The 27,764-nt window shown below is 43.0% G+C and overlaps 1 protein-coding gene across 4 annotated transcripts in view; it reads left to right on the top strand.

The window, feature by feature from the left end:
• ESF1 (ESF1 nucleolar pre-rRNA processing protein homolog) overlaps positions 1–27,764 on the top strand; it is a 199,337-nt gene that overhangs the window by 81,405 nt on the left and 90,168 nt on the right. For all 4 annotated transcript variants that reach the window (XM_069234100.1, XM_069234103.1, XM_069234102.1 and 1 more), the window contains exon 10: positions 24,942–25,063. In XM_069234100.1, coding sequence (XP_069090201.1) covers positions 24,942–25,063 — 122 coding nt within the window. The remainder of the gene's footprint in view (positions 1–24,941; positions 25,064–27,764) is intronic.

The following is a 27,764-nucleotide window of genomic DNA, read 5'->3' on the forward strand; positions in this document are numbered from 1 at the left end:
TTGTGGTAATGGGCTGTCAGTCATTTTTTGGAATAGCCCTCAGTGTTTTGCAGATGTTCACATGTTTACGAGTAGTTTGTCTCTGTAAATGTCACCGCTCCTTTCATTTAGCACATGCACTCTTAACCACACACACTGATTAATAATTTGAGCTGTTAGCTGTACTGCTCTCCCTCTATTCTTCCCTGTTTTTCCTGCTGCTGTTGAAGATGCCCTGTTGAGCCTGAGGAGTCTGTTGTGGGTGGTTCTGCAGCTGTTGTTACAGAGGTTGCAGCAGCACACAGACAGCAATAGAATTCATGCAGTTTCAGGTATGCCAGCCCTCCATGGAGCTATAAAGCTCTGCTGATTTGACAGGCGGAAAAGGGTGTGGCAGTGCAGAGCCCAAGAACAGCAGGGGTAGGGGATATGTCCAAAACATCTGTTATGGTCCTGATGTCTTAGGAGCCATGGGCCGATGTCTCAGATTGTCCTACTCAGCCACCACCCTACGGCTTTCTGTATAGACATCTTCCGAGAGGGAACCATACAATGTAGTTAGACAGACTGGTTTATATTACCTCTGGCTCCCCCTTCCTCACCGGATGCCAGACCTTGCACAACTGCATCAGCTGAGGACAGGCTTTTTTAGGTCGAGTGCAAGCGATTTGACCTGTTTGTAAGTATTGTGGGGCTTTTAACCACGCCCACCAGACGCCCATCACTTTCAATCGTTCCTGGGCTTGCCTTTCAAAAATCCTTTGTTATCATTGGTAAATGTTTTACATTTGTCCCTGCTTGGGGGGGGGGGGTTGTTACTGCCTTGCAGACTGCCCCTGTTACATGGATAATTGCACAATTGACGATATGTTTGACTGTGAGCAAACTTCTTTTTCCTTTTGTGTCTCTCCTTCGTGCTCATTCTCATGGCGCTTTGAATAGGCTTGCTTATGTTAACTGTCTTTCATTTCATTTCAATTTATGTGGCAAAGAATTTACAACGCTAATAGTTCGAACTTAAGCGAATGCGAAACCCATTGCATTGCAAGTGCTTGTTTTCATAGGCCATCGTACAGTGAAAAGAAACCCCAGCAAAGGTGTTCCACTCACATGATTAATATTTACATAACGTCCAATTAGTGATGGTTGTCTGCTGGCTGCATGGACATTTTAGTAGTGTGACCATAAGTAGGGTGTCTGATCCAGATTGTCACTTCAAGTTACAGTGCCTAGCCTTCTCAATGCTGACGTAGGTGGGGGGCTGTCTTCTGTTTTTAGTTTCCCCTGGTCATCCACCTAAATTCCCATCCCAACGGGATACCTTCAGTCACGCTGCCACGACTTTGCGTTACATATTTCCACTTTCCTCCCATAAATTGACTAATCACCTGGGTTTTCCACCTTTTCTGCCATGTCAGGATGCAAAACTAATTTTGCCTCCTCTTTAGGACCTGCAGAGTCACTATCACACCAGCTCTTCAGTCCGACTGCTTTAGTCGGTAGGGACTAAAACTCTAAGTTACTACGCAGCCTACTAGATTCCTCCTGCTGTTTTAGCTTTATTTCTAATTACATCATGCAGCCAAATTATTTACTACTGCTTTTACTTTTAACCAACTCTGTGTTATCTATGATTTCAGGCTGTATCTCCCCTCAATCTGTGATCACTCGTTTTCTTTGACTTTGTAACTGGCATTAACGTTTATTTCACTTAGTCTGCCCCCCTTTTCTTGCAGAGTTTTGTTTACTGTCAAATTTACTTATTTATATGATTTTCACTAGAGGTTTGGGAGATCTGATACCCATATTCTCTTGTGCTTACCGCACCCCAATCCAGAAGGCCCTTGTTGTAGCAGATCCTGACTAGAAGAACCATTTTATTTCTGTTGAGTTGACCAAGGGTATGACACTTAGTTTTCTTTGCTCACAGTTTGAGGAGCTCTGCAGAGTATGCAGAAAAGATTTGCTTGTTGCAAAAGTGAATGTTGCAGTAAGCGTCAGCTTCCCTGTCATGAGAGTGATTTTGTTTCTACTGATCATTGTTAACTGAATTTCTGTTGGTGTTTTACATCACCTCACCCAAGCTCTGCGTGTTGGTATTTTGGATCACATGCATTATATAATGATAACCTTCAAATGCCTGTTTGGTTTTCTAACATGACTGCTGCTCCTTGGGGCCATCTCTTGCCTGGCACATGCAAGCCTGTCTTCAGTAAGCATGTGTTCTGGAGTGTTGTACACATAGAAAGGGAGACTTTCTCCCTTCTAATCTATTAGATGTTGAGAGAACACGTTCATCTTAGTTTAATATGCTAGAGATTTGACCTTATCCATTACCCAGTCTTGGAGAGTGTAGTATTCTGTTTCATTTACCCCCCTTTTTCTAAACAATGAACGTGTGGCTGTCCAGTATTGCTGAGCTTTGTATTTTTTGAGACACTATATGATCTGGCTTGTGCTGTAGCAAATGAGCTCAGCGATTTCCCCTTTCTCTCTTTTTCAGATAACGCTTTTGAAATAGAGCTGGCATATACTCCCTGACTTGTTCCTTTATATGTTAGTGTGATGAGAGACGTTCCTGACTGTGTGTGCACACTCCTGGAGTAATTCATGACCAGAAGGATGAAAATTCTTTATTCCTGGTGGATATTTCTAACCACAGATTTCTTACCTTCAGGTCCCAGACTGGATCTAGATGATTTTTCTGCATTATCCCTGCATGCAAGTAGGTGGCATCATGAGGCTCTACGTGGACTCTGCTCCGCACCCGGCAAGCCTTTCCCCAGCATTCTCACAGAAGTCCCCACTACCAAGGAGCCAGTTCTGCAGCTGATTGTGATACACCCCAAATTCTTGTGTCTATTTACAATGCCAAAACGGATCGAGGCATTTAAGGAGGCTATGCTTCACATATTTGATAACTTACTGGCTCTCTCAGGTCCACCTTCGAGGCCCATAAATCTGAGGAAGCCTCCAGTTGGGTTACCACATGCAGGTCTGTCCTTGGCACTGTCTGTGCCTGCTGAACAGCTTTTGGTTCAGCTAAGACTCCGGAGGTGACGCCATGCCCGATACCACAATCATGTCAATTTCTGTCACATTGACCCGGCAGACAACATAGATCGCTGAGTTGTGTCTGAATTCGCCTCAACCTTGGTTGAAGCCGTACTCGAGGTCTGTCTCTGTGTGCCTGACCCCTATATACTTTGACTCTGATAAGACAGCTCTTTTGCCTAGGAGCTAATCTCCAGTGCTCCAGCAGCTGCTTGAATCGATCTCTGACTGGAGCCAACCAGCTTTTGATGATGGGGGGGACAAATTCGCCCCTCAGTACAATGATGACACTTTTTATATGGATCTACAAAAGGCCAGTGGGCTGGACACTTCCCCTGACTTGAAGATGAGGATGAGAATGTCCATTTTTATATGGATCTACAAAAGGCCACTGAGCTTGACACTTCCCCTAACCTCAGGCTTGTTTCACCCTCAGTCCTTCCACAGAAGTCTATTTCCTTTGCCATGGTCATTAAGAAGGCAGCCAAAGTCCTAAATCTGCAAGTGCCTTCTGTTGTGGTAGACATGAACACCCTCATGGAGTGCTGCAAACCAGACAATCTTCATGTGAACCTATTCTGCCATTCAACAAGGCCCTAACCATCAACGCCTTGGCCACCTGGCCCAAACCCTGTTCTTACCCACCCAACAGACTGGTGGCAAGTTGTCACAGATCTGCGTCAGGTGACCTTGCTTTCTTAAAGAGGCACTCTACTCATCAGAGCCTGATATTATAGGTCTCCACTAAAAGGGTTAACCCCAGTTTTATTCCTGCTACTCCTGACATAGTCAAAAAGAATTGAGTCATACGCAAAAAAGATGTTCTCTTCTGCTAGGCCCGTCCTCAAATAAGTCAGCACCAGGGTCTTGCTCGGTTGTTACTCCAATTCACAATTGGACTCAGTCGAACAGATCTTACTAGCAGTGCCAGTAGAATTTTGCATTGATTGGGCTGATGCCATTCAAGGTGGCCAGGATGCAGCCAAGAACGTCATCCCGTTGGGTCTGGACACATCAGACTGCTTAGGCATAACTGTTTGTATTAGGGAGATAGAGATGCTCCAGTACCTTGTGTGGATGAGATCCACAGGCTTCTCTGATGACGTTCAAGCAACGCTCATGAAAATGCCTTAGATGGTTCTCACCTCTGATGAGAAGGCAAACTCTGATCTCTAGCGTTTTGGAGATATTAGAGCTACTGCACGCTCCCTCAGTCTTTCCACACCCGTAAGGGTGTATCCTTAATGAGTTTGCCCCTTTTGAAGAATCACTAGGGGTTTTAGGTTCGGAGTAGGGGATCCTGCAGACAACATTCAAGATTACAGGGACAGAGAACCTCCCAGTACCCGGCCCCTCTGGCAGCAACGTCCAAGCTGCTTTAGTTTTCCCTTAGCCGCAAATGACAACCCCGTGGGAGGCAGGATCGGTCATTTCAACATGGGGTGGCAAGCCATTACTTCCGACATGGGTCCTGCAGATAGTCTAAAGGGGCTATGCCCTTTCTGTCCTGCTGCATCTTCTACCCTCACAAAAGTGGTTTTCGAAGAACCATTTGTCAGTTTTGCTGCAGGAAGTTCAAGCTCTTTTGGACAAAGGACCCATAGAAAGGAACCTGGCCTCGGAGATCTGAACCAGGTGCCACTGCCAATATACTTGTGACAAAATAGTCTTACGTCCTATTTTAGACATTCAGTCCCTCAATTTCCTTTTGTACGCTGTACATGCCATTTGTAATTTTGACGTCCATGCCATGTGGAACGTGTATTTATTTTTATATATATATGTTCGATGGCATGTGTAGCTGCAGATACACATGCTGTGCATATCCCGCCATCTAGTGTTGGGCTCGGAGTGTTACAAGTTGTTTTTCTTCAAAGAAGTCTTTTCGAGTCACGAGATCGAGGGACTCCTCCCATTTCGGCTCCATTGCGCATGGGTGTCGACGTGTTCCTCTTCGCTTCGTGTTTCGGTTGGGAAAGTTAGTTAAATCTCGGAAAATTAGACGGTATCGTTTGCGTTCGGTATCGGGTTAGTTAACGCATATCGACACCGAATTAAAGAAGAGCTCCAGTAGCCCTTCGGGGCTTCTATTCCCCGGCGGGGCCTGGTCGGCCCGACCGCGTTCGTCTTCAAGGCTCATGGAACGGACCCCATTCTTCTTCTGCCCCGAATGCCATAACAAGTATCCATACACAGATCAACATCTGGTCTGTGATTTGTGTTTGTCCCCTGAACACAAAGAGGATACTTGCGAGGCCTGTTGGGCATTTCGGTCGAAGAAAACGCTACGGGACCAGAGAGCACGAAGGCTTCAAATGGCATCGGCGCCATCAGGACACCACGACGTCGAGGAAGAAGAGACTTTCTCCATTGCTGACTCGGACGAGCCTGAGACCGAGCAGACGCCGAAAACCGTGAGTAAAACGGCCAAAACTGACGTCAAAATCATGAAGGCCCAGGGGACGCCACAGCCGGCAGGCCATGGCTTAACCCGTAAAATAGGTGACCGTCCATCGGCACCGAAAATGGGCACACACGTGGCACAGAACATACTCAACACCGAGATCCTGGTTCCGACCAAGCTCGACATCGAGATACCGGCACCGAGATAAGTCGGCACGAGAGATCGGCACACCGATACCAAAAAAAGTGGCTTCGGAGCCGAAAAAGACTGTAGAAAAAGTTTTGATACCGAAACATCCAGCTTCGGAGCCGAAAACAAGCTCCTACTCCGAAGAACAAGGCCTTTCAGCACAACTACAAGGCCATAAATTTGGACAAGAGCTAGAAGCAGGGGAGCCAGATTATACACAAAGAAGGCTCCATATTCAAAAGGATACAGGGAAAATAAGAACTCTCCCTCCTATAAGGATGAAAAGGAAACTTGCTTTCCAAGAAAAAGAAAAACAACCACAAGCAAAAGTGGCAAAAGCAGTAACTCCACCTCACTCTTCGCCACAATCGTTACCATACCACTCACCGCAACTGTCACCAATTGCAACACCCCCTATGATGCAATCTCTAACGCACACAGGGATGAGCCAGGATGACCCAGATGCATGGGACCTCTATGATGCGCCTGTATCAGACAATAGTCCAGACTGCTACCCAGCAAGACCATCACCACCTGAAGACAGTACTGCCTACACGCAGGTGGTGTCCAGAGCGGCGGCTTTTCACAATGTGGCACTGCACGCTGAACCCATTGAGGATGACTTTTTATTTAATACTTTGTCGTCGACACACAGTCAGTACCAAAGTCTCCCAATGTTACCAGGGATGTTGAAACACGCGAAACAAGTATTTCAAGAACCCGTCAAAGGCAGAGCCATCACACCTAGGATGGAGAAAAAGTACAAGCCTCCCCCTACAGACCCCGTGTACATCACACAACAACTGACATCTGACTCAGTAGTAGTGGGCGCAGTACGTAAAAGGGCTAATTCACACACCTCTGGAGATGCACCACCACCCGACAAGGAAAGTCGAAAGTTTGACGCAGCGGGAAAAAGAGTTGCAGCACAAGCGGCCAATCAATGGCGCATTGCCAATTCCCAAGCTTTATTGTCAAGATATAACAGGGCTCATTGGAATGAAATGCAACACTTTATAGAACATCTGCCCAAGGAGTTCCAAAAGCGCGCACAACAAGTGGTGGAAGAGGGCCAAAGTATCTCGAACAACCAGATACGATCGGCAATGGATGCAACGGACACAGCTGCAAGAACTGTGAATACAGCGGTCACTATTCGGAGACACGCATGGCTACGCACCTGCGGGTTTAAGCCAGAGATCCAACACGCTGTGCTTAATATGCCTTTTAATGGACAGCAGTTGTTTGGGCCGGAGGTGGACACAGCTATAGAGAAGCTGAAGAAGGACACTGATAGGGCCAAGGCCATGGGCACGCTCTACTCCCCACAGAGCAGAAGCACATTTAGGAAAACACAATTTAGAGGGGGGTTTCGGACCCAAAGCACAGAACCCTCAACCTCACAAACCAGACCCACATACCAGGGCCAGTATCAAAGAGGAGGCTTTCGGGGACAATACAGAAGTGGACAGTTCCCTAAAACTAGGGGAAAGTTCCAAAGCCCAAAGACCCCTCAAACTAAACAGTGACTTCAGTGTCACAAATCCCCAACACATAACACCAGTGGGGGGGAGACTCACAGATTAATACCAAAATTGGGAGGAAATAACAACAGACTCGAGGGTCCTAGCCATTATCCAACATGGGTATTGCATAGAATTCTTACAATTACCACCAAATGTGCCTCCAAGAACACACAACATGTCCAAACAGCACTTGGATCTATTACAGCTAGAAGTCCAAGCGTTGTTACAAAAAGATGCAATAGAACTAGTACCCAACCATCAGAAAGGAACAGGTGTTTATTCCCTGTATTTTCTAATACCCAAAAAGGACAAAACTCTGAGACCCATCTTAGATCTCAGAACACTATGGCCCTCATTCTGACTTCCGCCCGCCAAAATCAGGCCGCCGAAAGACCGCTCTGCGGTCAAAAGACTGCAGCGGCCATTCTGGCTTTCCCGCTGGGCCGGCGGGCACCCGCCAAAGGAGCGCCCGCCGGCCCAGCGGGAAAGGCCCTGCAACAATGAAGCCGGCTCCGAATGGAGCCGGCGGAGTTGCAGGGGTGCGACGGGTGCAGTTGCACCCGTCGCGATTTTCACTGTCTGCAATGCAGACAGTGAAAATCTATATGAGGCCCTGTTAGGGGGCCCCTGCACTGCCCATGCCAATGGCATGGGCAGTGCAGGGGCCCCCAGTGGCCCCACGACACCCGTTCCCGCCATCCTGTTCCTGGCGGTAAAAACCGCCAGAAACAGGGTGGCGGGAAGGGGGTCGGAATGCCATGGAGATTCAGCCCATGCAGGGGAAATCTGGCGGGAAACCGCCGGATTCCCTTTTCTGACCGCGGCTTTACCGCCACGGTCAGAATGGGCTGGGAAGCACCGCCAGCCTGTTGGCGGTGCTTCCGTAGTCCCCGGCCCTGGTGGTCTTGGACCGCCAGGGTCGGAATGACCCCCTATATCTTTACAACAAATCAGATCATTTTCACATGGTGACACTTCAGGACGTAATCCCCTTGCTCAAACAACAAGACTACATGTCAACTTTAGATCTCAAGGATGCGTACTTCCATATACCCATACATCCTTCACACAGGAAATACTTAAGGTTTGTAATCCAAGGAGTACATTACCAGTTCAAAGTGTTACCATTCGGGATAACAACAGCACCAAGGGTATTTACAAAATGCCTTGCAGTAGTAGCTGCACATATCAGAAGACAGCACATACACGTATTCCCGTATCTAGACGATTGGTTAATCAAAACCAACACTCAAGAACAGTGTCTTCAACACACAAAATACGTCATAGAAACCCTTCACAAACTGGGTTTCTCACTAAACTACCAAAAATCACACTTACAGCCGTGTCAAACACAACAATACTTAGGAGCAACAATCAACACAAAAAAAGGGATTACCACTCCAAGTCCTCAAAGGGTACAAGCTTTCCAGAACGTAATACAAAACATGCACCCAAACCAAAAGTATCAGGTAAAATTAGTGATGAAACTACTAGGCATGATGTCCTCATGCATAGCCATTGTCCCAAACGCAAGATTACACATGCGGCCCTTACAACAGTGCCTAGCAACACAATGGACACAAGCACAGGGTCAACTTCAAGATCTAGTGTTGATAGACCGCCAAACACACACCTCGCTTCAATGGTGGAATCATGTAAATTTAAATCAAGGGCGGCCTTTCCAAGACCCAGTGCCTCAATACGTGATCACAACAGATGCTTCCATGGTAGGGTGGGGAGCACACCTCAACCAACACAGCATCCAGGGACAATGGGACACTCAGCAGAAACAACTTCATATAAATCAGCTAGAACTACTAGCAGTGTTTCAAACGTTGAAAGCATTTCAGCCGCTAATAGCCCACAAACACATTCTTGTCAAAACAGACAACATGACAACAATGCATTACTTAAACAAACAGGGAGGCACACACTCATCACAACTGTGTCTCTTAGCACAGAAGATTTGGCATTGGTCGATTCACAATCACATTTGCCTAATAGTGCAATACATCCCAGGAATTCAAAATCAGTTGGCCGACAATCTCAGTCGAGATCACCAACAAATCCACGAATGGGAGATTCATCCCCAGATACTACAAACATACTTCCAAAACTGGGGAACACCGCAAATAGACCTATTCACAACAAAATAAAACGCAAAATGCCAAAACTTCGCATCCAGGTACCCACAGCCTCACTCCCAGGGCAATGCGTTATGGATGAGTTGGTCAGGAATATTTGCTTACGCTTTTCCCCCTCTCCCACTCCTTCCGTATCTAGTAAAGAAATTGAGTCAAAACAAACTCAAACTAATACTAATAGCGCCAACTTGGGCATAACAACCTTGGTACACAACACTACTAGACCTGTCAGTAGTGCCTCATATCAAACTACCAAACAGACCAGATCTGTTAACTCAACACAAACAGCAGATCAGACACCCGAATCCAGCATAGCTCAATCTAGCAATCTGACTCCTGAAGTCTTAGAATTCGGACATCTAGACCTTACACAAGAATGTATGGAGGTCATCAAACAGGCTAGAAAACCTACTACAAGACATTGCTACGCAAATAAATGGAAACGATTTGTTTATTACTGTCATAATAATCAAATTCAACCATTACACGCGTCCGCTAAAACATTGTAAGCTACTTACTACACTTACAAAAATCTAAGTTAGCTTTTTCATCCATTAAAATACATCTCACAGCAATTTCTGCCTATCTGCAAATTACACATTCAACCTCACTATTTAGAATCCCAGTCATAAAAGCATTTATGGAGGGTCTAAAAAGGATCATTCCACCAAGAACACCACCAGTTTCTTTGTGGAACCTCAATATTGTATTAACGCAACTCATGGGTCCACCATTCGAAACCATGCACTCTTGTGAAATGCAATACTTAACTTGGAAAATAGCCTTCCTAATAGCTATCACATCTCTCAGAAGAGTAAGTGAAATACAAGCCTTTACCATACAGGAACCCTTTATACAAATACACAAGCTTAAAGTGGTTCTACGCACAATCCCAAATTTTTGCCAAAAGTTATATCACTGTTCCACTTAAACCAAACTGTGGAACTCCCAGTGTTTTTTCTACAACCAGACTCTGTAGCTGAAAGAGCATTACATACATTAGACATAAAAAGAGCTTTAATGTACTACATTGATAGAACCAAACAGTTTCGCAAAACAAAACAATTGTTTGTAGCTTTCCAAAAACCTCATGCAGGAAATCCAATATCCAAACAAGGCATTGCCAGATGGATAGTTAAATGTATTCAAACCTGTTATGTTAAAGCTAAGAGAGAACTGCCTATTACACCAAAGGCACACTCCACTACAAAGAAAGGTGCCACAATGGCCTTTCTAGGAAATATACCAATGACAGAAATCTGTAAGGCAGCCACATGGTCTACGCCTCATACATTCACTAAACCTTACTTTGTGGATGTGTTAACAACACAACAAGCCACAGTAGGACAAGCAGTACAAAGAACATTATTTCAAACAACTTCAACTCCTACAGGCTAAACCACCGCTTTTGGGAAGATAACTGCTTACTAGTCTATGCACAGCATGTGTATCTGCAGCTACACATGCCATTGAACGGAAAATGTCACTTACCCAGTGTACATCTGTTCGTGGCATGAGACGCTGCAGATTCACATGCGCCCTCCCACCTCCCCGGGAGCCTGTAGCCGTTATAAGTTGATTCAAATTAAACTTGCACATTTGTAAATTTGTAAATATAACACTTTTAGTCACATTATGTACATACATACTTACTCCATTGCATTGGCACTATTTCTATATACACAACTCCTACCTCACCCTCTGCGGGGAAAACAATCTAAGATGGAGTCGACGCCCATGCGCAATGGAGCCGAAATGGGAGGAGTCCCTCGATCTCGTGTCTCGAAAAGACTTCTTCGAAGAAAAACAACTTGTAACACTCCGAGCCCAACACTAGATGGCGGGATATGCACAGCATGTGAATCTGCAGAGTCTCATGCCACGAACAGATGTACACTGGGTAAGTGACATTTTCCATATATATATTGTTAAAAAAAAAATTTGGGGGGGGGGATAACATTTTGGTAAAAAAAAAAAAATGCACCATCTTGAGCAGCTTTAATAAGAAATCCTTGGAGTAGAATCAACAGTAACTTGTACAGTGGTGTTTACATTTTGCCGTTTGGACCAAAATTAAGTAAAGATTTTTCCAAAAGCACCATTTACACCTACAGGAGGACCTAATCATTATTTCGACGCTAGCCAGGCACCCAGCCCCCAACCCCTTCCTCATCTTTTCAGCTCCTGCCCTGCTTGCCCCACCCCTGCATTAATCACAAACAGAGGGAAATTAGTTTTGTACTCCCTGTTGAAGTGTTGAATAGACTATAGCATAGTCTAAACGAGATGAATAATTTTCTCATAAATGTATTTTAATTTGCTGTTTAATCCTTTCAGCACCTAATTTACTTTGCTAACTGCTGTGATCTTTTTCCTCCTTTTGATGATGTGGCCTCGACTCTAATTTCACAAACCTACACTCAGCAGTATAGGACTGCCATCCCTTTCTTTTCATGACTGACAGATAAATGTCCAACCCTTTATAATGTGCCTTCGGGAATGAGAAAGCAAGGCTGCATCAGCGGTGCCCATTGGACCTCTTCCTTGGACCCATGAACATTGGTTAATAAAAACCATCAGCCATAGAACAATGACTAAAACATTCAGTATGTGGCCGACTACTCCTGCCAAAGCGTTGTTTCATTTTTAAAGGAATTATTAGTTTAGGAGCAGCGCCTTGAACACTAATGATGCAGGAATACAGCAACAAAACTTGAATACTAGTAAAAGAGACGCTTCTCCTTTTCATAGGCCAGTGATAACGTTATTGGATAATTCCAAAGTAATTTCTTATCAACTTCACTACGAAACTTACTTAGTAGGGCCAATTCACAAAAAATAAGGATCTGCCCGTAGTTATTATATGAACGAGTGCAGCTCTAACTACTTTTTAAAATTCACAGGCATTTCGAGTGGTACCCCTGAAAAACTGCATTATTCACAGGTTTCAGGGCCATGAGACACTTTTGTAATGCCATGTGACGTTTTACGCACTTTGCTATCTAAACAGTGCTGAATTTTAAACTCGACACAATTCCACATTGAAGTAGGTAAGCCTGTTGAGCAATTACATTTTTTCCACTGTGGAGAAATATTTTTCCATAAACGCTCTCGAACTTTGGGTTGGTGAGTTTACTTTCTCACCTTTTCCTAGCGTGGGAAAGGATTAGGGAGGGGCTTGTGAATTCCATACTTTTGAGTTTGTACCCTTTCACAAATTCATAAGGCAACCCACCCCTTGATCCACCAACACCTCTTCCATGCGTTGAATTTACTATTGTGTAATTGTGCACTGCTGTGTCATATAATTAGGCAGTAGTAAATGCATTTATGCCTGCTTGGTATTCTTTTGTGGATTTCGAACAGGCATAAATCAGATCATTTTCATTCACAAACATGTTTATAGCCGAAAATGCCTTTGTGACTCGGGCCCTAAGTATGTGACTTGGCCCATGCTTCACACGTTTTTGCCAATTCCTTTTGGTAAAGCCTTGTCTGCTGCTTTTATGGCAACATTTGATATCTTAATGCAGAGATCAATCTAGGTAACTACTGAGTATTGTTCTTTCCCAAAACCAGAAAACAATTGTTAAGATCTCTCTAAATGCCTTTTTCCCTTTTAACTCTGTGTGTTAAAATGCATTGACGTTAGTGTGCATTACACTCCAAAGGGAAAGAAAGGTGTTTCAGACAGCCATTGTAAATATTCACAGTAAGGATACTGGAAATAGATGTGCATGAATCTATAAAGGTCTTACATGGAGCATTTGTTACCACACAATCTTTATTGAGTGCCACCACTTCGTTCTCTCGTATTGGTAGAAGAGTCAATATGTCAGGACCTCTTTATTCTAAACCCAATACATAAATCCCAATTACTTCACTCAGACTGTGTATACCACTTGAACTCCTTTGTTCGCTATAACCGAACCCCATCGTTGTGCATAAAATCACCACGCTGATTGATAAAATACCCTAGACCCAGATTGTTTTAGGCTGTGTGCATAAAACCGCTAGTCTCTGTCTATCTATGGTTAAGAAGTAAGCATTTTAAAAGGCATATTTTCCACAACTTAATATAGAATATTCAAAGTAAATATTGAATAAGAACAATAAGCAATTTTTATTGGCATACTTAGATGTGCATTCACTAGTCATCTTACCATGGTGTTTGTTGTTCTGTTTTGAGAAAAAGCAGGGCATTGTCTGTTATTATAAGCTTTAAGGGAAAGAACAGTGGGACCAAATGTGTGTACTTCCTAAGTAGAACTTGGGAGTAGGTGAACTCTGCTTAACCCTAGAGCAAATGTCATGTTCTTTTCTTAAAACATAGCTCTTGTTTGATCAAACCCACGTTATTGAAAATTGCCTTCTGAATATTTTCCAAGCTTTTCATTGGAGAAATACAGACACAATTAAATTAGTTTGAGTTGGTGGTATTACCTTACTTGACTTTGTGCACTCTACATTTGTTTTCTCGGAATCAAAGGAATTTATGGTAATTACTATTTGAATTGCTTTATTAGTACACGTGTGTGACCTTTGATGAAACGTTTTCCTGGTTTGATTCAATCATTTAATTGGATCCACATTGGATTTCACTAGTCCTTCACATAATGAAACATTGGTTTAGTGATTTTTTTTCACACTACCTTAAAATCAGCTTTTAATGTTCTGCAGAATGCAGAGAGTGTATATTGCATGTAATTACATCCTAATACAGAACCTGCACCCGGTTGCTCTTTGTAAATCAAGACACTTTGCCAAATATTTAAGGAAATAAAGAAACAAGCTTTTTCAATGTACTATTAGATATACACATTCCATTTAATTTAACAAGATAAATTTTATCTAAGATGATTTAATGATGTTTGGTCTTCATGTTGTTGTATATTTTTAGTGTTTCCTATATTTTTATCCCCTGTATAAGTAACAATATATTTTTTAGTGTTTTCTATATTTGTATCCCCTGTATAAGTAACAATCATTGTTGGTACTGAAATATTCCCTGCATGGTAAATGGGCACGTACCTCTGCCCTGAGTAAACCAACTGGATATGAAACTCATATATTGACTTTTCAGTGGCACAGCTAACACACCAATCTGGCATGTGCACTAAACCCGGAGCCTGTTCATAATGATTCTGAGGCCAAGAACTTGAACTGGCGTTTGCACCAAGTGTATCCTCCAGTTGTACATGGGACTATGGTCTACATCCAAGATGCTGACATAAAGTGATTGTGGTAGCGTACTGTTTTTCCGTTATAGTACTGAACAGACTTTTTCTTCCGGTTTAGATGGAGTGCACTGCCTACAGGTCCCACTTATGTAAACATTTGTTTACATGTTTCACCTAGATCCTTGAACTGAGATTCTGTGTGCCTGTTGAATGAGTGAAAAGTATATGGTTGCAGGATTTTGTGTTGGTGTTAGTGTATGGTTTCTGAGATCAGCAGGGTCCATTTTAGTTTGCCTCTGGCTTTGCAGGGTACAAGATGAAGTTTGGAGTTTAGCTTCCACAGACAGTGGTTGTGTATTTTCTGAAGCTGAATGGAGGAACGGTAGTAACTGAAATGTGAGAAGATGCAGGACTGGCTTTAGAAACTTTATGAGGACGTTGTAGCAGTAGATTGCTGATTGGTCCTTCCTGAGTACTCTCATGTGTTAAAGATAGGGGAATGGGGGTGAGTCAGCAGATTCTGTTAGATGGAGGGACGTTTCAAGGCAGGACCTGCTCCTTTTGTCACTCCCTGATTGTTACTCCAGGAAGGCTGATGACAGCCAGGTGCAGTCATGCTCATACTTTGGGTACTGCTTCTTGCGTGCAGCTTTACCACTAGCTGCTGTGAGAGCTGTTACCTTTCATAAAGGCTGTATCTGCCTTGCAACCACCAGAAAAGGAAATTTGAAAAGGAACCTACCTAAACTGGTCCTTTGACTTTAAATTTTGGATCTGTATCCCTTTTGTAAGATGAATGTAAAGTAGGTCCCGAACCATCACGTTGCTTCTATTCCAAGTTCTTCTTGCTCAAGAAAGGGTCTACTGTGAGGTAGGTGTCTGTCATACAGCCAGTCTACCTGAGGTGAGTGAACATCACTTGAAATCTGTGCAACTTGCTGGAGAGCTATGGGACTGCATAGCACATAGAAGTCTGCTTGCGTGCTCGAACATGGAAGGAGTGCACTTGACCCTACAGAAGGAGAGACTCTCCAAGAGAAGGCCAGTCATGGTCTCAGAGTGTGGTCCATCCAAAAGTGAAGACTTGAGTTACAAGAGATATATGCCCCCCTCCCAGAATTGTTTAGGGGGCAAACTTTGAAATATCATCAACCAAAAGATACCACATCGCCATTATGGGACCTGAGGGGCTTGGAGGCCCCAGCTGCCATGTAGTCTTTTCAATCTACTCATCTTCCAGCTTAGATGGGTAACACCGTTGCCTGCAATCCTATGTCTGCTGGATGAGGCACTGACTGTTTCACCATGAAGGGTGCACAACCAACCCATGGCACTTGATGTCCTACAAGAGAACCGGTGACATAAGGTATGAATCTGGAACCTATATGACACTGTCTCTTGCACAGAAAGAAAATTCTGCACATTATTGGAGAGAGTAATGATTGCCCTCAAGATCTTTTGTCTTTAAGATCCAGTATGAACTGACCTATAGATTACTGAACAGAGTAGTTGCTGATAGAGTCCAGATGTGAGGTTGATGGTGCCTGATAATTTGACACTTGCCTATGAACTTTTCATTGCTGCTAGGACTCAGTCGGTTTGAGTTTTCTTGAGCCCCACAGTTGTGTTTTGTAGAACCTGATCCCTCATTAATGAGCGTAGTATTTCATGTTTCTGTGAGAGTAAAGCACTTTTTTTTTTTTTTAAAAGACACACACTGGGCTGGACAGTGAATTATTTTGTTTCCTGTTTGACTGCTTGGGTTACAAGCCTCTATCCCCTGACATTATCTCCCTGAGAAGCCTTTGTTTGCTCAGAGTTGTTACCCTGAGAGTCCAGTGCGGAAGGGGTGTACTTGACTAAGTCTGCAAAGCCATAGTAGTATGCACACCAGAGGCAAACAATCGTAGTTGTTGTGATCCAGTAGCCCCTGCTTGCCCCGAGGCCCCTTTTGCCACCCTCCTCTCCAGGACTGGGGGAGTAAAAGGGAGGGTGTCATGTTTTTCATTAATATTCTTGTGTGATGGAACATTGTTAAATATTGTGCCATCGTAGCTCAGGCAGGCCTGTGCATGGCAGAGTCTTATCACATATTGTTAGACCTGACAGTCTTAGTTGGTCTTCCGACAACTTTTTGCCTGCCTCCCCCTATTTTTCTGACCTCATTTTTGCTGGTTTTAGGACTCTGTGCATCTTACCACTGCTAACTAGTGCTAAAGTGCTTGTTCTCTCTCCTCTGAACATGGTAACATTGGCTCTTACCCACTTGGCATATTTAATTTACTTATAAGTCCCTAGTAAATTGTGCTCCATGTGTCCAGGGCCTGTAAATTAAATGCTACTGGTGGGCCTGCAGACCTGATTGTGCTACCTACATAAGTAGCCCCTCAAACTTGTCTCAGACTTGCCATCGCAAGGTCTATGTGTGCAGTTTACTGCCACCTCGACTTGGCATTTAAAAACCCTTCCAAAGCCTTAAACTCCCCTTATATTACACGTTACCCCTAAGGTAGGCCCTACGCAACCCACAGAGCGTGTCCAGTGTATGTAAAAGACAGGACATGTACTTTTTAAGTTTTACATGTCCTCGTAGTGAAAAACTCCCCAGGTAACTTTTCACTATTGTGAGGCCTATTCGTCTTATAGGCCAGCATTGGGAATTCCTTAATATACTTTTAAGTTATAATTCCAGATTAGAAGGGAGTAGTTACATCATGTTTCATATCTTTGTAATGGTAATGATAACTTCTCTTTACTGGTAAAGTAGGATTTAACATTACTATTTTAGAAATGCCACTTTTAGAAAGTGGACGTTTCTCTGCTTTTACTGCTTTGTGTGCCTTACAGCCTGTGTGCAATACACATCTGCGTTAGATGACAGCTACACTTTGTGCATTCCCCCCAGACAGCCAGGAAAGGCTAGGTGTGGCTGAGTACCGATCTACATACATCTGCATTGTGATGGCCCTTCCAGGGCAGGAGGGAAGGGGGCTATCACTTACACCTCAAAGGCTAGTGGCCTGACCCCACACAAAGGACTGATTGCCCCCCACAGATAGCCTGGCAGACAGGACTGGGTTTAAAGGGATACTTTTGCACTTCAGAGCCAATCTTTTAAGTCTCCCCCACTTTAAAGGCACATTTGGGTTTAAGTATTGGGTCTCTGATCCCACCAAATCAGAAGCTTCTGGATTTCGAACTAAACCTCCGTCAGAAGAACTGCTGTGCTGCATCAAGTACATCAGCTGTACTGCTTTTCTGGAAGCACTTTGTTTCTGCTTGTTGCCTTGCTGGCTGCTGCTCTCTGATGCCACTGAAGGACAGCTGGATTCTTCCTTTTGCTCCAAGTAATCTCCAAGGGCTTGTTGGCTTGCCCCCTGCTCACGAAGTGCCAGGGGCATCAAAGACTTCATTTTCATCTACATAGCTACTAGACTGCCATTTGGGAGACCAGCAGCTGAGCCCTGCAAAGAACAGTTCCTGACAGTCCCAGAAGCAGTGACTCCTGCCAGCACAGTACGGCGCTCAATGCACCAAGACCAGGTCTTGCCCCGATCTGCAGTTGAACCCTGTGCTCGGGGCTCTGCGGATCCCAGAAGCCATGCTTCATTTTGATTGGTAGCGGAGCCCCGAACGATTGCCGCATTCCTTTCCCTAAGCGTTGTAGGTGCAATACCTACACCAATGGAGTCTAGATCAAGAGCTGCGCGTAGCACACAAGCCCCACCTTCCTTTCTCCACACATTGCAAGGGAAATGATGAAGTCAAGCAGAAACCAACACGAGTCCCTGAACCCGAGGCCAACAAGCTTGCCATCGAAAGGTACTGTGTGCACTCGGGGCCCGTGAGGTTCCTATAACCCAGTGGTTCCCAACCTTTTGACTTCTGTGGACCCCCACTTTATCATTACCGGAACTCGGGGACCCCCACTGAATCATTATTGGAAATCGGGGACCACACCCCCCCCCCCCAACTGAATCATTACTGAAAGATGGTGACCTAATGTGGTAATATTATTTCATTTTTTAAGCAGTTGCGGACCCCCGAGGAGGGTTCGCGGACTCCCAGGGGTCCTTGGACCACAGTTTCGGAACCACTGCTGTAACCGACCTGCGTGCAATCGCCGGTGGCTGCAATCCCTTAATTGCACCAGTCCCGAGAGACCTGCAGAGTTCCTCAGTTCTGGCACCTGTTGGATCCTGTGGCTCGTGGGAAACTTTGAGGAGACATATCTATCGATACCCTCCTGGGGTTTGTGCCAGTGAAACCTACTAATTACCTTTGATTTAAACACTGTGATTATCATTTTACTTTTACAACATGCTTATCACAAGATTCCTAAATGGGATTTTCGTTGTGTTGGTCTTGTTTTAAAGAGCAAAGGAAATACTATTTTTCTAACCTGAAGTGGAGCCTTTTTGTGTTTTTTTTTCACTGGGTTATCACACGAGTTATTCCACAGATTCTTTACATGTTGCCTTCTAAGTTAAGCCTAGCTGCCCTGTGCCAAGCTACCAGAGGGTGAGCACAGGATAACTAGGGATGTGTTCCGTTACCTGCCCTGACTAGGATTGTGGCCTCTACTTAGGCAGAGTGCATACCTCTGCCAACTAAAGACCCAATTTCTAACACATGTGATCTAACATAGTAGCTGCTATTGATGAATTGAGATTGTATTTTTAGGTTACCTTATTGTTCCTTTTCCGTTCACTGTTCTTAAAGTCCTGTGAAATTGACTGCCTCCAAAATATAGATCTAGTCAACATCACTTGGAGAAGGTTGCTGTCTGGCATAGAATACTGCTTTATTTTAATAGAGTTGACCATGTCATTCCTTCTTTAGTCATATCACTGTAGACTGAAAAAGAAGAAAACGCATGATCAAAACACATTATGAATGAGAAATGTCATAGTCCTAAGAATAACTTAGATTCAAGAATGATTTTACTAAGTGTTAGTGTGTTTCTCATTTGCAAATTATATTTGTAAAAAGTTATTAACTTGCTGAAAGAGGGCTTCTCGTTCCACATCCTCCTGCACACCGATCACAAGTAGAACCTGCGATGTGGTGAGTAGCAAACACTGTTAATTTACAGTTCACTCACAAAGAATCATATCTGCAAGTGAGTCTCAACAAACTGCCATACAGTGATTGCTGCGCACATTCCCACTAATTCTGCTATGTATAGATATAATGTGCCAATGGACTGTTAGAGTGAACTAATTTCTTAAGTGCAGCACTACACCATCAATTGATAATCTGTTTTGTTGACAAGACCTTTACTATCAACTTGAACAAACAGCATCAGATCTCCAAACAGATACTAATATTTCTGGACGTGACACGATTACCAAACCGCAAAAGCATACCCCACACAGAAGAAACATAAAACTTCTGTGGATAGTATTCTAGTTTACTAGGCATCCAAGCCTATGATAATGGTGAAGATTACTGTGCATTTTTTAAGAACTATGAAAACAACCCGTGTTTATGCATGGGCTATTCACATTGCGCAAATCAAGCCAAAAGGTGGTGAAGCATTGTACAGGGTCAATCAAAGATATAGAGTTGGTTGTTTTGCAAATACAAAGATGACTACAGTATTAGTGTGCATACAGCTTGTTGAGCATCAGAACATTTGCAGCCCCGCACACTTGGATGACCATAACAATTGATGCCTTTTTAGTTGAGTGGTGAGCACATATGCAACAAGACCAACAGAAAATGATATGGGGAGGATTCTGTAAACTTCCAGGTCCAAATAGGCACAAATAAAGTCAAACAATGCCACAACAGTATACCATCTGCAGAAGCAGGAATGTGCACACTCCTGGAGCAGGGTCAATGGATTTATGATGGGCACTGCAGAGGCAGATTAACACCCAAGGCCAGCAACTGGCATAAACAGAGAAGAATCTTGAACAGCCATCACTATCTATACAGGCAGATATGACAGCAGGATGCATAAGTTCTAGCCAGCTATTTTATTAAACAGGGTGACTCATGACAATATTTGCTTATGTAACGATCCCCCTTGCTTTCTGCATGGATGAGACATTGGGCCAGATGTAGGAAGCCTTTTGCATGTCGCAAACTGCGAAACACGCAGTTTGTGGCATGCAAAAGGCCGAACGCGATGCTCATCCTCAAATTGCGAGTCGGTACCGACTCGCAATTTGAGGATGCGACTCGCAAATAGGAAGGGGTGTTCCCTTCCTATTTGCGACTGCATCGCCATGCTGAGTTGCTTTGTGACTGCGAATGCGGTCGCAAACCAACTCCCAGTTACCACCAGTGTCACACTGGTGGTAACTCATTCGCAAAAGGGAAGGGCTCCCCATGGGACCCCTTCCCTTCACTGCCTACTCTGGAAAAAAAAACGAAACCAAATGGTTTCGGAAGTTTTTTCTTTTTGCAACTCGTTTTCCTTTAAGGAAAACGGGCTGCAAAAATAAGTAAAAAAAACTGCTTTATTGTCTGTGAGTGCAGGGACTCGCTATGGGGTCGCAAACTGCAACCCACCTCATGAATATTAATGAGGTGGGTCTGTGCTACCCCACAGCGAGTCGCAGAAGGTGTCTGAGACACCTTTCTGCATCCCATTTTGCGAGTTGCAATTTGCGAGTCGGTCAGACTTGCAATTTGCAAGTTGCAAAATTTTCCTTTCCTACATCTGGCCCATTGTCTACCACCTTTGCTGCTTTAGTTAGGTTATGTATTACATATGTAAATAATTTTTCTCTCAGCCTCTCCTTTGCCTCTAGAGTTATTTTTAATCCCTGTGCAGCTGACAGAAAGTCTGGGTATGTGGAAATCAGCTGGAATATCAATGCTTTTAACCCATGTTGGTGTCAACAATGATTATCGGCTTGGGTTACTGACTCTTCTCCTAGACAGAAGCAGAATGTGTGCTCTACAAAGAATTAGATTGGAAATCATTTTGGTCAAAAATTGACGCACAGCCTTTGAAAAAATGTTTCCTTGTAAGATATTTTAGTGAGATTTTATGTACTTTTAATTTTAATATTGTTGCAGCGTTCTAAAAGCTGATTCCTTCTGCCATGTGTACTGTCTTGCCTAAATCGTCATCCGTGTGGCTGTGTCTACCAGATAGGTTATGCAGTGCTCTGCTTCAGACTCCCTCAGTCTTTTACATCTTGCCTATAGTACCTGCAGCATTAAGATCAATATGTCCAAATTTGGAAGCAATGGTTTCTATGTGCATGTTAACCTCTGCTAGCAATATTATTAATTTTACATAGTGGGTACCAAAGAGCAAGTTAGTTGGTCTTCCTACTAGACAGTTTTTGTTAAGCAATACATATCTTTCTTTTTTCCTGTATGGTTTTTCTTAATATTGTTTCTTTAAATTTGTGATTTAAGTAATTTCCTATCACAGCTATTTCGGAATCAAAAATATCATACAAGTCAATAGGAAACTGTCCAATTAAATGGAGGTCCATTGTAATATGGATGCCTGGTATGCAATGAGAGAGTGAGAGAACAGGGAACTTCATCTATTTGAAACATTGTGGAGAGGAAGCCTGCATGTGTACATGGACACTTTTAATACTTACTACTTTAATGCACAGTTTGCCACTCAGCCACAGAGCTGGACCACGCTGTTCGAAGTTCCTGCTCCCCTTAGGGTAGCACATTTCAAATAAGCTACCATAACATGGTGGGAAGGAATGAACCAGTGTGGTTAAGGGACTCTGGTTGAGAGACACTGACGTTCCCAATTTTTATGCACGGGGTACAATTGGAAAAATATGAAATGACATGTGGGTTGTTGTAGGTAAAGGAAATTGTGGGTCCACAAGATTTCCTCCAAAATAAAAGAAAAGAGAGAATAAATTAAAAATACTGGTAATTTCAATGAAAATAACCCCAAATTAATGCAAAGTAGTAGTCAAATACTGAAGTACGAAAACGAGGAAACGGAATATAATGCAGCCCTAATTAAATGTTAAATAAGCCCTTATTTATGCAAGCGTGTAATCAAAAGGTCTAGTTAGTACTGCAGTTTCATCAGTATTCACTTCTTTTCTGAATGTAATTAGTGGTTTTCCGATACAACACTCATTTTCAGCCAGATTGAAGTATGTTCACACTATGCATTACTTTTACTTATTATGAGTATGTAATCAAGCATTGGCAGGATGCCAAACTGATCTTATAAAGTCCACAGAAGTGTTAAACAATGTCTTGTCATTTCTTTGCACTCCCCACCTTGTGTGGGTTGTTGTCATCTTCAGTAGCAGGTCTGCACCTTTTTGGACAAGATGGCCTCTGAGTACTTAGGGCCTGATTATGATCTTGGCGGATAAGATACTCTGTCACAAACATGATGGATAGCCTGTCCGCCGCATTATAAGTTCCATTATATTCCATGGAACTTGTAAGACAGCTGCCGGGAGATCCGTTATGTTTGTGATGGAGTATCCCATCCACCAAGATCATGATCAGGCTCTTAGTTACCTCCTCAGGAAGGTCACCTGTCTTTGCCAGATGCTCTCAAGAATAAAAAAAGAATAGAACAGTACCGCCAGTCCGACAGGTTCAACCGACATCCCATTCTTACCTATTGTCAAAAACAGGAACTGGAGCTGACCTGTCCTCATTCAGCCATGAGGAGCAGTAGAGTATGCATAGGGGCAGCACACTCACTGCCTCCCCGACCCCTAAGAGTAGTTACACTCAGGGGCAGACTATAACAGTGCTCTCCTTTTTTTCTGTTTTCTGCCTTTATGGTGCATTTGCTTCAGGTCAAGTTCTTGATGTTGGTGGTGCCAGAATGTTCTGTAGCACTTTGGCCGCTATCAGGCCCTCACACCCCCTACTTCTTGAAAAGAGCACAAAGAAGGTGTGACAAAAGGAGACTGAGAGAACGGAGTAAAAATAAGGCGCTCTAAAACTACCAGCAGACCTGCCTCACTTCACCAGTTCATATCTTTCAACTCCAGCTATGATTGGGAAGAGACTTTCTAACCAAAAGGTTTAACAAGTTACTAATTATCAACTTCAGTTAGAGGATAATATTTTACCTTCGAGATAGAGTTCCTGTTTTAGTGTGACAATGCACAGTTTCTAATGTTCTTTGCAATATGTCTGGGTGACGGAGGAGTGCAGAGTTATGAGGCGAAACAGTTTTCCCACACTTGCCTTTTTCTGTCAGCAAACGTCAGTTCATAACATCATGAATATAATCTTGGCAAAGGTTCATTGGTGTGCTACACCCTGCACCTAAAAAAAAAGGTGAAGACCTGGTGTATACAGTAAGGTACAGCTCTGGCAGTCTTGTAACCCCTTTGTGCTGTTCTGAATTGCGCAAACATAATTTCTCCCATGTATATCTTCCAGTCTTGAAATATGTAACCCAAATGGACGGCTAAGGCAATAGAAAACCGCACTGCAACACCCTAGTGGGAAATGTACACTTAACATTTAGTGTGGTAGAATCATGAGGACCAGCCCTCCGATTCCTCAGACAGGAGAAAACTCACAGCTACAGAACTATTCTTTGTGACTCTGCACTCACATAAAATAAGGTATTATAGTATCACAATTAATATGTAACATAGTTTAAACTGTAAAAGGCACAAACTCTCAAGATCACTTTCTTGAAAACAGAATTAATTTTATTCATATTTCTTCAATAAAATCATTTCATATTTTCTTCTGTAATTTCCTTGTAGCCTATGTTACATATTAGTTGTGATGATATAATACTTTATTTTATGTGAGTGCAGAGTCACAAAGAATTATCTTCCAATATTATCTGACTCATAATGTAGTAATACCACTGTTCAGGAAACTACAGAGGTGGATTTTTATACCTCTTGATTATTTTGTAAGATCATTTTCCACTCTGTAGAAATGACCTGATAAATAACTGCTGTCAAGGTTACTAGCTTTCAGCAATTTTTAAGACGGGGACACTTATAGATGTTGCATTTTGTTTGGTGATCTTAAAAAGACCATATGCTGTACTTTTTATAATCTTCTTAGAATTTTGTGAGAGATTTCTAGAGCAAAGGACAATTCAAAGAGAAACAACCACACTGTGACCAGAAGCACTCAATTCCATAGCAATAATGACACAATACGTGCATCTCTAATTGTCCCACTGTTCATTTAAGTCCCGCAGTTATCCCTAGGTCTTCAGTGGGACAGAGTTAGGAGCAATTACAAATACTTACCTACCTAAAAGAAAAATAAGAATCCCTTTCCTTTGCTCATCATTGCTACAGTAGAGAAATTATTAACGTGGAGTGCGTTGCTTGCATACAAGTTACGCCCAAAGTTAAGTCTTGCATGGCCTCACTGGAATCTATGTTGTTTGATTTTAACCCATGTGCATGCATTTCCTGTACGGGTCTCTATGAAATGTTGACAGTAAGAAAGGACATTTCTACCTTTGCCTATCACTTTAAATAAAAAACTATGTTTATTGTTGTTAAAGGGTTCAAAGAAAGTGCAGAAAAGATGGTCAAAAACAAGCTTGAAGGAAAGGACAAACTGACTCCTTGGGAAAAGTATTTACAGAAAAAGAAAGAAAAGAGAAAACTGAAGAAAAATAAAAAGGTATTAGTTGGTTTTATTGAATTTGTGCATGAAGGAACATTTCTCTGCGTTGATCTGTGGCCTTGAATCCTTTTCCTCCTTGCTATTTCTGCTACTCACAGCATCAGAGAGCACTGAAACATATATATTTCTTTCTTTGTACATGTGGTAGAAATGTAAAACATGAGACACACCGACTGTGTTTATTCTTTCAGTGCAGCATGTATCCAGTCCTTTTCTCAAGAACATTTAAAACCAAACCCTATTCAGGTGTGTTCTTTTTTCTTAGGCAAACTAGCTGTCAATATTAATCAGTTTCCACCTAATCCCTTAAAAAGTACATTGCTGAGCCTGCCATTGATTAGTCTCTGGCAATGACGATAATGGGCTTTGCGCTTCATTGTCTGACAAGAAATGAAAGGAGAAGAGGAATTTCACCATTCACATGAGATTTTTCCAATGTCGCTTATGCTCCAGCACTTTTACAGAGCCTTACCTTTTCTGCTATCAGACGTGACAAAAAATCTGTTGTGTAGCACTTGGGCCTCTGATAGTTATTTTCATACCAGACATTAAATATAAACTGATACTATGCCCCACTTCATGCCACCTTTCACACTGTTTATACCACTACTCTTGTACTTGCCCCACCTTTCACTCCTTCGTTCCCAGCACCACCATCCAACAACAACTTCTACTTACTAAGTCACCTGCACCTCCCCAACCTCTCACCTGCAGCCACTACGCTCACATCACCACCAGTTTCTCACCATTGCTTTTTTCACAAACAGAACCATTCACTCATACCTACTGATCATGAATCACTCAAGAGCATCTGTGAATCAAACCCATAGTCAAAGATACTCATTCACAATCTTCCGGCCATACTCATTACTTGCACCCCAGCTTTTAAAGTTCTGATGTTCTCAACTGGAATCATACCAAAACCACCATTCCTTCGTACCCAAAAACAAATAAAATCATGGAAAAAGGAACCTACTCACCCTGATTGCTTACTGCATGTGTGTGCTAATGCTTGTGCAGACTTGTCTAAACTATTCATCAGCAATCTAAATCGGACATGGAAAAACTAGCTACTTACCTAAACACTCTTTTTGGTGGGTACTCTATCTAACTGCAGATTCCTCACCTTGTGCATATCCCCACACACCAGACTGGATCTGAAGATTTTACTCAACAATTCCATCCCACACTGGAATGTGGCATCGTGTGTCTATGCGTCTCGTCCTTCCGGCTCTGGAAGTGACATCAGGATCACTACATAGCTGCCTCCTCCACCTGCTGATGTCAGTTCCTTACTAATATCTGTCCATTCAATTGGCCGTGGAACCTTTATATTCAATTTGTCCCAGTGTCCAGGTCACTAAGTTGGAATTTTATTAACATGAACCGCAAGAGTCTGTTCAACAGAACTGGAAGGAGGGCGTGTCTGAGTAATCTGCGGTTCCATAGAGTATTCAACAAACAGAATATTACCAAAGGTAAGCAACGTGTTCTTCTAATGGATACTTCTAACTGCAGAATCCTCACCTAGGTTCTGATTCACAAATGTACGTTTTTTTTGGTATTCACAAATACTAATTCACATTAAGTTTATGACTGCGGCGATTATGCATTCGGGGCAGAGAACTCCATACATAAAAAGATAGGACTGACCTACCTTTTTATTTTTAGAGTTCCCCGCCCCCAATGCGGAGTCCCCACAGACGTTCACTTACTAATAACTCCTATTTGTGTATACCAAAAAAAGTAAACTCACACAAAAGTGTGAGTTTACCTTTGTGAATCAGCCCCCTGGTAAATCTATACCAGAGCAGTACCTCCCCTAGTGGTGGGTCTGTGGAATGGTTCAGACCAAGAAATCATGCAGGACAGAACAGGCAGAGTGCCCCTCCTGCTGGACCAGCTATCCAGGAAATATTGTTTTGTAAACTTGTGAAACGACACCAACCTTGCAACCTGGCAGATATCCAAGACTGGCACACTGCCAGTGTGGGCAGCTTTTCCTCTGGTGGTATGAGCCCAGAAGCTATTTCTTGGGCTGTCCCTGGGAGATTTTAATGCACAGAACAATCCACTAAGAGTTAGTCTGTTTCTGCATAACTTGTGTTCTTTGCCCAGAAACACCTGTTTGTTCATTCGGAGGTCTCTGGTCCGATGTATGTAAAAGCTCAGAGCTCTCTTTGGGTCTAGGGTCGAAGTCTGTCTTCCTCCTTAGATGACTGAGGAGTGATGAACAACACCAGAGGGTAATCAATTGTCAAATGTGGAAAGGTGTGACAACTTTCAGGAGAAATGCTACTTTGGTCTTTAGTACTGGTTTGTCCGGTAAAAAGTTGCAAACGGTTGCTGGACAAAGAGTGCTTTCTTGTCACTCATGTGACTCATGTGATGAGTTAATGTAATTGATGTGAGGAACATTGTATTCAACATAAGCAATCGAAGAGGACAGCTGTGCATTGGCCCGAATAAAATGCACATGAGGAAACCAGATTGTGGTTGCAATGGGGCATTATAAATGTTTTTGACTGAAACATATGTGTCAGCCCTTTCGGAATTTGCATCACTACAAGGCGACTTAAACAAAGATGGCTGATTACCTAGACATAAAAAAGCTGATAAGGCCATAGAATAACCTTTAACTATTGCCACCGCAAGACCTTGCTCTGATAGAGATAAACAGACAAGTCACATCAGATAA

The sequence above is a fragment of the Pleurodeles waltl genome, chromosome 5, assembly GCF_031143425.1.
Source record: "Pleurodeles waltl isolate 20211129_DDA chromosome 5, aPleWal1.hap1.20221129, whole genome shotgun sequence".
NCBI classification, from domain to species: domain Eukaryota; kingdom Metazoa; phylum Chordata; class Amphibia; order Caudata; family Salamandridae; genus Pleurodeles; species Pleurodeles waltl.